Raw genomic sequence first — 12,607 nt, forward strand, 5'->3', positions numbered from 1 at the left:
GTTGGCTCCGTATTTAGTTTCCCGATGCACCAGACGCTGGTATAAGAAGGTGTCTGTATATTTAATTCAATTGGCTGCATATAATAGTTTTGTTCTCTACAGTAAGGCTGGGAGAACAGGATCCTTCCTCAAATTTCAGGAAGAGATCATCGAGAACTTCCTGTATCCAGGAGGTTCCGTGGCCCCATCCACCAGTGTAGTGAGCTGTCTACACGAGCAACATTTCCCCAATGTCGTTCCTCAACCCAACCGTCACCCCGAAAAAGATGTTGTGTCTATAGCAGGAGTGGAATAAGGCGTGACACCTGCTATTTCTGTCCTGACTGCCCTGACCACCCTGCCCTATGCTTTGGGGAGTGTTTCCGGAAGTACCACACACAGGTACACTTAGCATAGGGATCACATCTCACAAGACAGGCACACAGGGCTATTAGGGCCCATTCACACAGAGCTGCTGCAAACCTCTCCTTTCACCTGGAGCAAAGTGCATAATGTACTTCGCCACATCTTTGGGCGTTTTGCACATTGTTCACCAGTAAGCAAAAAAGTTAACGTTCTGTTCAAAAAGTTAAATAACGTTTATATGTTCCGTTCAAATGTTATTATAAAGTTAATAAATTTATTGCGTTGCGGCCTGTTTTTTTCTTTATAGTTTTTTTTTTTTTTTTTTTACTTTCCAGGTGGACCAACCGATCGACTAGCTGCAGCACTGATGTGCATTCTGACAGAAGCATTGCACTGCTGTCAGATTACACAAGTCGGTGTATGCGGCGCTGCAAGACGAGATTTCTCCTCTGCAGTAAAAGATACGTTTGCCGATGCATATGAGCTGAGGAGGCGGCGGTGTTCATATGCTTTGGCAAACACTTTGTATATATATAAAAAAATAAAAATAAATCCCGGCAATGATTTATCGGGTATGCCAGGGCATACGAGCTAAGTGGGTATGGATGTTGGGCGGAGCTCCTATGTCCTGGCAGACGCCTTTCCCCTCCTTTTTTTTTTTTTTTTGGCAGAGATTTTTTCATCCACATTGATCAATGTGAATGAAGAAATCTGTGCTGTTCATTTTTTCTTTCAGCTCAGAGTCTGAACGAAAAAAAAATCTCATTACCTGTATGCTCAATATAAGGAGAATAGCAGAAACTCCAAATGCTGGCCATACATGTAATGATTGCGGAGACCCTCAAATGCCAGGGCAGTACAAACACCCCACACATGACCCCATTTTGGAAAGAAGACACCCCAAGGTATTCGCTGAGGGGCATATTGAGTCCATGAAAGATTGAAATTTTTGTCTCAAGTTAGCGGAAAGGGAGACTTTGTGAAAAAGCAAAAAAAAAAAATCAATTTCCGCTAACTTATGCCAAAAAAAATAATATTTCTATGAACTCACCATGCCCCTCATTGAATACCTTGGGGTGTCTTCTTTCCAAAATGGGGTCACATGTGGGGTATTTATACTGCCCTGGCTTTTTAGGGGCCCTAAAGCGTGAGAAGTAGTCTGGGATCCAAATGTCTAAAAATGCCCTCCTAAAAGGAATTTGGGCACCTTTGCGCATCTAGGCTGCAAAAAAGTGTCACACATGTGGTATCGCCGTACTCAGGAGAAGTTGGGGAATGTGTTTTGGGGTGTCATTTTACATATACCCATGCTGGGTGAGATAAATATCTTGGTCAAATGCCAACTTTGTATAAAAAAAATGGGAAAAGTTGTCTTTTGCCGAGATATTTCTCTCACCCAGCATGGGTATATGTAAAATGACACCCCAAAACACATTGCCCTACTACTTCTTCTGAGTTCGGCGATACCACATGTGACACTTTTTTGCAGCCTAGGTGGGCAAAGTGGCCCACATTCCAAAGAGCACCTCGGATTTCACAGGCCATTTTTTTTACAGATTTTGATTTCAAACTACTTGGCACACATTTGGGCCCCTAAAATTCCAGGGCAGTATAACTACCCCACAAGTGACCCCATTTTGGAAAGAAGACACCCCAAGGTATTTCATGATGGGCATAGTGAGTTCTTGGAAGTTTTTATTTTTGTTTGAATGAATAATGCAAACAAATCCGTTCTGAACGGATACAGGCATTTGCATTATCTGTGCGAATCCGTCTGTGCAGATACAAAACAGATCCGCACCGAACGCAGGTGTGAAAGTATCCAAAATGATATGTATTTTAGTCTTCCTTTCAACAGTGTTGTGTTTTTATTCTTGTGTAGATTTTTTAAATTTTTTTTTGTCCTTACATAATTTTTTAACTGTCAGCATCCTACACCTGAACGTATTTGCCTCTCCGATTTTAAACTTATTTACACAGCATTAGGGCTCATGCACACAAATGTTTGCTTGTTTTTTGTTTTTTTTTGTGGACCGTATGCGGAACCATTCACTTCAATGGGGCCGCAAAAAGAACGGAAGTTACTCCGTGTGCATTCCATTTCCGTATGTCCGTGTTTCTGTTCTGGAAAAATAATAGAACATATCCTGTTATTGTCCGCATTATGGACAAAAATAGTAATGTTCTATGAAGGGCCAGCTGTTCCGCAAAATAATGTCATCCGTATTTTTTGCAGATCCATTTTTTGCAGCCCGCAAATTACATACGTTCGTGTGCATGAGCCCTTACTGTTAGGGCTCATGCACACAAACTTATTTTTTTTCTGCTTCATATATATTATTAATAATAAGAATAATAAGAATATCATCTTCAATGAGGCTGTAGAAAATACAGAAGTTACTCTGTGTGCTTTCCGTTCTGCAAAAAAAGTAGTGCATGTCCTATTGTCCGCAAATCACTGTTCAAGGCCCCATTCAAGTCAATGGGTCCGCAAAAAATACGGAACACACGCAGAACTCTTCCGTATGTCATCCCTATTTTGCGGATCCATACTGTAGAAATGCTATGCCCAGTCCGTATTGCTCATGTGTTTGGTGATTAATAAGTTACTGTTTCTGATCTGCAAAAAACTGATTGCATACGGATATGTTTTGCGGCATAACAGAAGGGAAGAGAACTTAAATCAGAGAAAAAAAAACTCTGATATGGAACAACGGATCTGTAAACAACAGACCGCAAAATTCATACAGTCGTGTGCATGAGCCCTTATATGGAACGCTCCAATACCTCTACTTACCTTGACCTCATATTTACACTTTTGTGGAATGTTCCCTTAGGCTACTTTCACACTAGCGTTCGATCGGATCCGTTCTGAACGGATCCGATCATATTAATGCAGACGGAGGCTCCGTTCAGTACGGATCCGTCTGCATTAATAACTTAGAAAAAATTCTAAGTGTGAAAGCAGCCTGAGCGGATCCGTTCAGACTTTCAATGTAAAGTCAATGGGGGACGGATCCGCTTGAAGATTGAGCCATATGGTGACATCTTCAAGCGGATCCGTTCCCATTGACTTACATTGTAAGTCTGAACGGATCCGCACGCCTCCGCACGGCCAGGCGGACACCCGAACGCTGCAAGCAGCGTTCAGCTGTCCGCCTGTCCGTGCAGAGGCGAGCGGAGCGGAGGCTGAACGCCGCCAGACTGATGCAGTCTGAGCGGATCCGCTCCATTCAGACTGCATCAGGGATGGACGGAGGCGTTCGGGTCCGCTCGTGAGCTCCTTCAAACGGAGCTCACGAGCGGACCGGCGAACGCTAGTGTGAAAGTAGCCTTAGATGCTTATATTCTCCTATACAATGCAATATTTCAATCCATATTGAACAAAATAAATACAGTATTATACCTCAGTGACTCTACGGGAGGAATTTATCATTTGCAGTAGTTTTTTTTGTCATTTTTAAGTCTGCTTTGTGCTGCTGTGCCTAATTTATGAAATGTATTATAATTTTTGCATATATTAAAAACAAATTTGGCACAAGTTAGGAGTGGTTTATGCCTATATCTTTTAAAGTGTGCCTGGGGCTTGCCTGGCATGGGGTTGCAACATTATTTATTTTTTCAATGTCGCAGAAGATTAATTAAACTCAAAATTTTGCGCAAAAAGTTGCTCGCACCAGCACTGACAGATTTGATTTCATAAATATCCACCTATATGTAAACTCTGCCATGTGTTTGACTCCTTAGAGTGTCTGAAGAACCACGTGGTACCTTTACCCATTTAACAACTTTATAAATCCAGACAATAAGAAGGCTGCAATATCTTTGTCTGAGCTTAGCAACATCCCTAGCAGTGTAGGATAGATAGATTCCAGAGCCAGGTGTTAGGTAGTGTGATAGGAATTACTGTTTGTCTGCTGTCCATACATACATGCTGCAGACATAATGCTGTGATGTCACAACAATACTTAGTGCACCAATCAGTACTGTCTACTTAGCCCTGATAAAATGTGAAGTTGTATGTATTGCGCAAAAAAATATGTGACTCATCAGTGCTGATTTGAACAATCGCGAAAATAATTATGAGATCCCGAATTCTAGAATTTGCTAATTTATTGCGACTATTATGTAAAAAAAAAATCAAGAAATATTGAAAAAAAAAAATTTGCCTATGCTGCTCATCACTAATAAAGAAGCAATATTGGACCAGAAAAGGAACCAGATTTTTGCATGTCGTTGGAGACCGGTAGAATAACACTGCATTGTAGTGTGTTGGACTTTAGTCAGGTTATAACCGGCAATGGGATTAAATATTCACCCAGGAATACACAGCACACAATTTAGAAAGAGAGCAGAGAGAAGACCGACCCAGCTGAGCCCTCCACGCTGCATGGTGAGCAAAAGTTCTGTTAATATGAATCCTATACAATGACATAGAAGATACAATCAGGTATTCATGATTCAAAAAAAGTTTGCATAATGGCTGTGCTTCTTTGTACAATCATAACTGAGACGTAACAGTTAGGCTTGGACTTCGCCATTTTTTTTTTCCAGCTGCATAGCTATGATGCATTTCACTAAGCAGCACAGAGGCATCTCCCTTCTGCCAGTACTGTACTGCTGTGACGTCCTTTCCCTTACCTCCCACTATGTTTGTTTTCAGCTCTGTAGCTCACAGAACAGACAAGAGGAAAATCGCTCAAACACTAGAGGCTCTTGTGATGTTCAGAAGCTGTGTAGAAGGAGTTTTTATATATTTGCTTATATTATATCTAAAATCCTAACATGCACATTAGGATATAATATCTGCTACAGTATACAGCAAGTCCGTCCAGAGGTTTAATATCAACATATGATAACAAGTGTGTATATTAGTGATTATTTAAGCAAACTTGATGATACATCCAAAGTCACTTTGTTTAAAACGTCTGGTTAATACTGTACTGAGAACCATCTACATACAGTATTAAAATGTATGAGCTCCGATGAGCCGAAGTCAGTTCGTGATTTTGTTGAATAACTTCAGTAGTTGATTTTTAAAGTGGAAAACTACTTTAAAACGTGAAACTAAACTCTGGTACCTGGGAACCGAAGCCAAGTTTGGTTTCAAGTTTTAAAGTGGATTTCCACTTTAAAAATCACCTCCCTTTTTCAACAAAGTTATTCAACAAAGTCACACGCAACTTCATGAATAACTGACTTTGGCTCATCGGAGCCCATACATTCTAATACTGTACAGAGACGGATCTCTGTACAGTATTAAAGGGGTTTTGCACTTTGTTTAAACTGATGATCTATCCTCTGGATAGATCAGCTGTTTGAGAAGGCAGCGGCGCTCCAGCAGCGCCGCGGCCTTCTCTCTGTTTACTGCCGGCCCAGTGACGTCACGACTAGTATCACTGGCCTGGGCGCGGCTAAGCTCCAATTAACTGAACAGAGCTTAGCCTAGTCGTGACGTCACTGAACCAGTGGTAAACAGTGAGAAGGCCGCAGCGCTGCTGGAGCGCCGCTGCTGGAGCGCCGCTGCCTTCCCAAAACAGCTGATCGGCGGGGGTCCCGGGTGTCGGAGCCCCGCCGATCAGATGCAGATGATCTATCCAGAGGATAGATCATCAGTTTAAACAAAGTGCAGAACCCTTTTAATCTAAAGTTTTGAACAAAGCAACTTGAGGTCCATTCACATGTCAGTATTTTATAATCCGCATCCGGTATGCGGACCCATTAATTTAAATGGCCCCGCAAAAAATGCAGACAGCACTCTGTCGTTCCATTCCGTTATGCGGATCCGCCCCAAAAAAATTGAGCTCGTCCTACTATTGTCCGCAAAATGCAGTCCGTGGTCCCATTGTAGTCATGGGTCCGCAAAAAATGCGGATGACATGCAGAATGCATCAATATGTCATCCACATTTGCAGATCTGTTTCCAGGAAATAGAAAAAAATATATATTTTGTACCTTAGCAACATATATTCCTCCTTCAAATTTTTTATTTATTTTTTGCGGAAACACGGATCTGTAAAAAATGGAATGAAAATCTAGAAAAGCAAAATACTGACGTGTGACTGGATCCTTCTGATGTAGCATCTGAAGCTCGTTTCGCTCATCACTAGTGTATATGAAGTAAAATAATCTGATTGTGTTCCATTCTCAAAAGCTTCTTTGTCAATGTCCTGTTTTGGGTGGTCACTGCGTACACCCATTAGCATTGTAAGGTATAATTTTGACAGATACATATACACACACACACACTGTCATTAAATGCTCTGGAAGTTCATAATGTTATGATGATCATGAATCACTCTACCTCGTTTAGTCTTACTAATGCTTGATATTAGAGCTAACTTTCACTTGCAGTGCCACATCCAGCCACATGGTGTGCTGTGCTGATTTTAAAAGTAGCACAAAGCATTACTAGGTAGGATCACCTTAAAGCATGGTTATCGGTCTGGGTCTGGGCCCTGTGACAACTACTGACTCAGTATAAGAAGTGCCATTGCTCTCTATTTTCTGAATCATATGTGGAGTCTGTTGCATGAAACGTCCCATAAACTGTAAAGGGATCATATGATCTCTACTATTAATACATTCTTGCAAGTCTCAAGGACAGAACGTTAGAGGTTTTCTAATCAGAGAAGAATTTTAATAAGTTCCAGAATAGATAAAAATAATACAAAGGTTTACACACTTCACTGAGCCCTGCCGCTGCCGTTTTGATGCTGCTCAGTACTTCCTGGTCCAAAACGGCTTGGACTGCTGTTAGCCCAATCACCAGATGAGGTGGGTCACCACTTGGCTAAGCAGACATTTCCAGCTATTTCTTGAATTCTGTGTGTTGAGCTGCGGCCAGGAAGTAGACAGCCGTGGGGACTGAAATAGCTGTAGAACAGCAGTGGCGGAGGATGGGTGAATAATACTTTTTTATTACTCATGCGTTTTTTTTTTTTGTTTTTTTTTGTTTTGTTTTTTACAAACCCCCTTCCCCATTCCAGAATCCAATCAGGAATGTAAGTTGTGATTTTCAAAAACACCATTTAGTGGCAAAAATAGTGTGAAGTTTAAAAGGAATTAGTGTTAACGAATGGATTCATTATCTCGCTAATGTTTTCTTCCCTTTTTTTTCTTTTCTAGATATTTTTTGTGGACATGTTCTCTGTTGACCCCATCTCAGTTCTGGTATCCATTGTAATTATCTTGTTTCTAGTCGGTGTTTATAAGAACCAGAAACAATGCACAAATTTTCCTCCTGGTCCTACGCCATTACCGATTATAGGAAATATGCATGTGATCAACACGTCGAAGCCCCAAAAATCCTTCATGGAGGTAAAAAAACAACATAATTATTCTTGTATGAACAGGTGTAGGATGCCTTCAGATTCTATTTCCTGGGGTGACTGTGGTGACACCTAAATGATAATTTATGGGCAGAAGATGGGGCGGTCTAAACGGTGATCTCCTGCCCAGAAACAATGTAGGAGGACAAGCGATCGCAATAGCGATCCCTTGCTCACATATTGTGGAGGTGATCGCTGCATGTAAATTCAACGCTTTGCCTCCGGTTAACGAACAGCCGACTGTCAGGAAGTAGCGCTTCCTTCCTGACAATCTGCTGCTCGTCAGAACATCTAAATCCACCTTAACAAATTGACTGCAGGATCGGACTACATGAAGGTTGTTTGCAGCCTGTAACCATAGAATCACATAGGTCCACATTAGAGCTGTAAGCACAAAGCAGTGGAAGATTTCATAAAACTTTCATAACTTTTCAAAGTTGTGTTTTTTTTTTTTTAAACATTCAAGCATTTTCAAAAATAGATGCACTTTTCTATTGTTTTGGGTTATTCCTGCCTATTTAAGCCTTGCAGGTTGGGGACAGTCAAGGACACATGCTCTATAGCAGGCATGGCCAACCTGCGGCTCTCCAGCTGTTGTAAAACTACAACTCCCACCATGCCCTGCTGCAGGCTGATAGCTGTAGGCAGTCTAAGCATGCTGGGAGTTGTAGTTTTCCAACAGCTGGAGAGCCTCAGATTGGCCATGCCTGCTCTATAGCAACCACAGGTCTAAATCTATGCCCTCTCTAATCATTATAGGTGTACTTTATCTATTTTGCTTGTGGTGTGTCTCTTAATAAAGATCTCAAGTTTAAGCTCAAGCTGCTGCAATACTACCACTCCCAACAGGTTCTGGGAGTTATAATTTTGCAACAACTGTTGAGCCACGAGTTGGACATCTCTGACTTTCTTATGAGAATCTGTAAATACATAAAATTTCTATTTCTCTTGGCTTTCTCATGTTTTTCTAGATGTCAAAGAAGTACGGCCCAGTATTCAGCGTCTATTTAGGGTCACAAAGGTTTGTTGTCCTGTGTGGTTATGATACAGTCAAGGACGCTCTCGTTAACCACGCCGAAGAATTTGCTGGAAGACCTATTACTGCCATGAGTTCTAAAGTATCAGATAACCACGGTAACTGTGTGCTAATTAAATAGGACAAAATAGCGAAGGAGTTGTATTTAAAAAAAAAAAAAAATGCTTTTCAAATACACTATTGGTAAATTTTTAAGGGGGTCTCCATTCATGAACCTCATCTATTTGTCAGAGCAAAGAGCGGCCAGAAAGAGTATCTCTCACTCTGGAGGATGCAACTCATACGAACATCACATAGACGGCCTTCTAAATTCTAAGAGCATTATGTAATGCTACATTTCCCCTGCGGTGGTGCTGTAGGGTAATTGAACACCTGTTATCAGGTTCTCCCACAGATCACAACTGATCGCTGTTGAACCCATTAGAAGAATACTGTGTGATCAACTTAATGTCAAGGACCCTTTTATTTTTTTATCTATTAAAAAAAAAATATATATATTGTGTGTACAAGACATGAATACACTCAGTACAAGAAAAAAAAAAAAAGAAACATAATATGCAAGTATCTCAACTATTGAAGTGGACTTTGATCTGAATTTCAGGGAAAATTTGATTCGCCGCAAAGCCAAATTTTCTCGTGCTTTTTGGTAGCGAATTGCTTTTCCCTGAAATAGCCGTAAACAAATCACACTTGCCTCATCCGTTCTTTATTGAAGATGGTGATGTCATCATGGGCTGCACAATATTTTGCGCTGGAACTTTAATAAAGATGGTGGTCGCGATCAAATGGTTGAGCTTAGTATGATTTTATTATTAATTAAATAAATAATAAAATCAATGTCAGATGCCGTGATCAGCGATGAATGCGGCATCTGAGGCGTACAATTTCAGGGAGCGGCGCAATCCCAAAGCTAATTTTTTTTTCAAAAATTTGGTTAAGCAGCTGAATTGAATTTTCCAATACTTTACTCATCTCTAATTTCAACTAGAAGTGAGCGAATCAATTCATAAAAATCTATGTCTGATCAAGCATGGTTCTGCACCTGCGATGGGGTGTCCTAAAATCTGAGGACACCCGCCCTGCCATTTGATTGACAGGGTCAGACCTCTTTGATAATCTTGCGTATGCGGTGATGCTCTGAGTAGAGCACAATGGCTTTGCTTCCACTATCAGACCAGCAACTGCGCATGCACCATTACCCTTCCGGGTAACGGCGCATAAACAGTCGCTGCTCCAGTAGCAGAAGCAGAGACTCTGCACTTTCTCTGCTACGCCTGCTCTGCTACTCGGAGCCGATGTCTGTCCCTGTCAATAAAGCGTCAAGGAGAACATCCTCAGCTTTGGGGACACCTCATTGCAGAACTCTGCCTAATGAGACAAATTGATTCTTACAAATTAATATGATCATCTCTAATCCTAACCCCACCCACTATTCCCCCGCCCGCTCAAATCCAATAACTAGTGATTATCCAAAGAGAACAACCTCTCTAAGGCCCCTTTCACACTTGATTTGTAGGATGCCTGCCAGATCCGTAAATCCGTATGCAAACAGATTGCATTTGTTTATGGATCCGGATCCATTTGACAAATGAATTGAAATACTGGATCTGTCTCTTCCGTGTCATCCGGAAAAATGTATCCGGTTTATATTTTTTTTATTTTTAAAGGTCTGTGCATGCTCAGACCGGAAGACCGAATCCGTCAATGCGGTAATTTTAATGTCGGATCAGGCACTAATACATTTTCAATGGAAATTTATGTCGGACAGGCATTCCAGCAAGTGTTCCGGAATTTTGGCCTGAGAAAATACCGCAGCGCGCTACGGTATTTTCTCCGGCCAAATACCGTAAAAGGGACGGAACTGAAGACATCCTGATGCATACCGACCGAATTGCTTTCCATTCAGAATGCATTAGGAGTCGCCAAACTGTGTTTGTTTTTTGTTTTTTTGTTTTTTTCAGTATTGAGCCCCTAGGACGGAACTCAATACCGGAAAACTTTAACACTAGTGTAAAAGTACCCTTACACCATAAAAAGTCATTTAAATTAGAAATACTTTACCAAAAGTAGCCTGTTTTTAACATTTTTTTTTCAAGATTGTATAAGTGAGGTCTTGTTTTTTGGGGGCAAGTTACAGATTTTTAGTAATTGATTTAAGCGGAAAATGTATGGATAATTCAACTTATTCTAAGAGCAAAAACAAAGAAAACAAAATCTTCTGCCAGTGTGTTTTTATTTTTTTTCAGTTACCAATCATCATGCATGTAGAGTCCACCACCCCCCCCCCATTATGCTTTTCGGATGCCGTATATAATATTAAATAAGAAACAGGCATTCACACCTTTGCTCATTTCATGAAGGGATCCTCCTTGCAAATGGAGAGAATTGGAAAGTAATGAGAAGATTCACTCTGTCTACATTACGAGACTTTGGAATGGGCAAGAAGACCATAGAAGACAAGATCAGTGAGGAGTGTGAATATTTACTACAGATATTCCAATCTTATGGAGGTAATTTTGCTCATGGAATTATGTTTCTGCAACCACGGAGACACAGGTGTGCATAGGAGCTACAAGTGAAGACAACTAGAAGTGAAACTCACACTTTTCTTCTTCATTTTTTTTGTTTCTCCTTCAGGGAAACCTTTTAATAATCAAACCATCATGAATGCTGCTTTGGCCAACATAATTGTCTCCATACTGATGGATCATAGATATGACTACGATGATCCTACATTACTGAAACTCATGAGTTTAGTGAATGACAATATCAAGATCATGGAAAGTCGGATGATTAGGGTACGTTTTCTTCTATTGCTGTGGTGTTGAAAGGAAACGGGTGACAACAGATGCCAAGTGTTTTTGGAGGAAGTTCTCCTGTTTGGATGTACATTGACATAGAGGTAAACCACTGGACACATCCAACGGGAGGCTGAAATTATTAACAGATAAGATAAATACACGTCTGTTTTTCTCTCTATAAGGGCCCATTCACACAACCGTATGGCTTTGCGGATCCGCAAAACACGGACACCGGCCATGTGTGTTTCGCAATTCGCCGACTTCACATGGCCGCAACCATAATAGAAAATGCCTTTTCTTGTCCGTGATTGCGGATAAGAATAGAACATGTTCTATCTTTTCTGCGGAGCCGCGGTACGGAAAAATGGATGCAGACTGTGCTGTCCGCATATTTTGAGGGCCCATATAAATGGATCTGCAGACATTCCCTAAAATTAAAATTGGACCCTAATTGCTGAGATTCACAATTCATTTATACAGGCAGCCCAGACTGTTCTGATGCTACCCGTATTTGGGTACACCCCAACAGATGCCTGTACAGATCATCATACACAGCTATACTGTGCTGACACGTAGAGTATATTATAGTAAAGAAAAAAAGGAAATATTCCTAAAGGAATTAAACAATTTAACAAAAAATCCATCGAATTTAACATAAAAAGCATACTGTAAAAAAGAAAAAAAAATGGAAGTAACCTATATATTATTGGTATTCTCATAACTGTAACCACACATGCCTTTCAATTGTTATACTAATTAAAGGATATAGAACAACACAAAAAAGAGAATTACCCTTTTCTCCATTTCCTCAATAATAAAAACAGTACCCAAAAATGAGATTTAAAAAAAAAAATCTCCCCACCCTAAAAAGGAGCATTGTTGTAGCATAAAAAAATAAGTTATTGTCAGAATGTGGGGAGGTAAAAAAAAAAAATATATATATATATATATATATATATATTAGTGTATGTGTGTGTGTATATAATATATATATATATATATTATTCTTTCATTTAGCCCATACAAATCATTATGCAGGGCTCTGCTGGGAGGGTTGCAATGCCAACAAGTCAAGTCACAGCTGGTCGACCTGT

At 40.4% G+C, this 12,607-nt stretch overlaps 1 protein-coding gene across 4 annotated transcripts in view; it reads left to right on the forward strand.

Moving 5' to 3' along the window:
• LOC122935608 (cytochrome P450 2K6-like) overlaps nt 1–12,607 on the forward strand; it is a 47,442-nt gene that overhangs the window by 14,074 nt on the left and 20,761 nt on the right. For 2 of the 4 annotated variants that reach the window (XM_044291384.1, XM_044291386.1), the window contains exons 2-5: nt 7,474–7,665; nt 8,648–8,810; nt 11,073–11,222; nt 11,350–11,510. In XM_044291384.1, the coding sequence (XP_044147319.1) occupies nt 7,474–7,665; nt 8,648–8,810; nt 11,073–11,222; nt 11,350–11,510 (666 nt within the window). Of the gene's footprint in view, nt 1–4,630; nt 4,739–4,777; nt 4,796–7,473; nt 7,666–8,647; nt 8,811–11,072; nt 11,223–11,349; nt 11,511–12,607 lie in introns of those variants that run through there. The other 2 variants (XM_044291383.1, XM_044291385.1) reach the window with 2 other exon arrangements.

This window comes from Bufo gargarizans, chromosome 4 (genome assembly GCF_014858855.1).
Source record: "Bufo gargarizans isolate SCDJY-AF-19 chromosome 4, ASM1485885v1, whole genome shotgun sequence".
Classification (NCBI taxonomy): domain Eukaryota; kingdom Metazoa; phylum Chordata; class Amphibia; order Anura; family Bufonidae; genus Bufo; species Bufo gargarizans.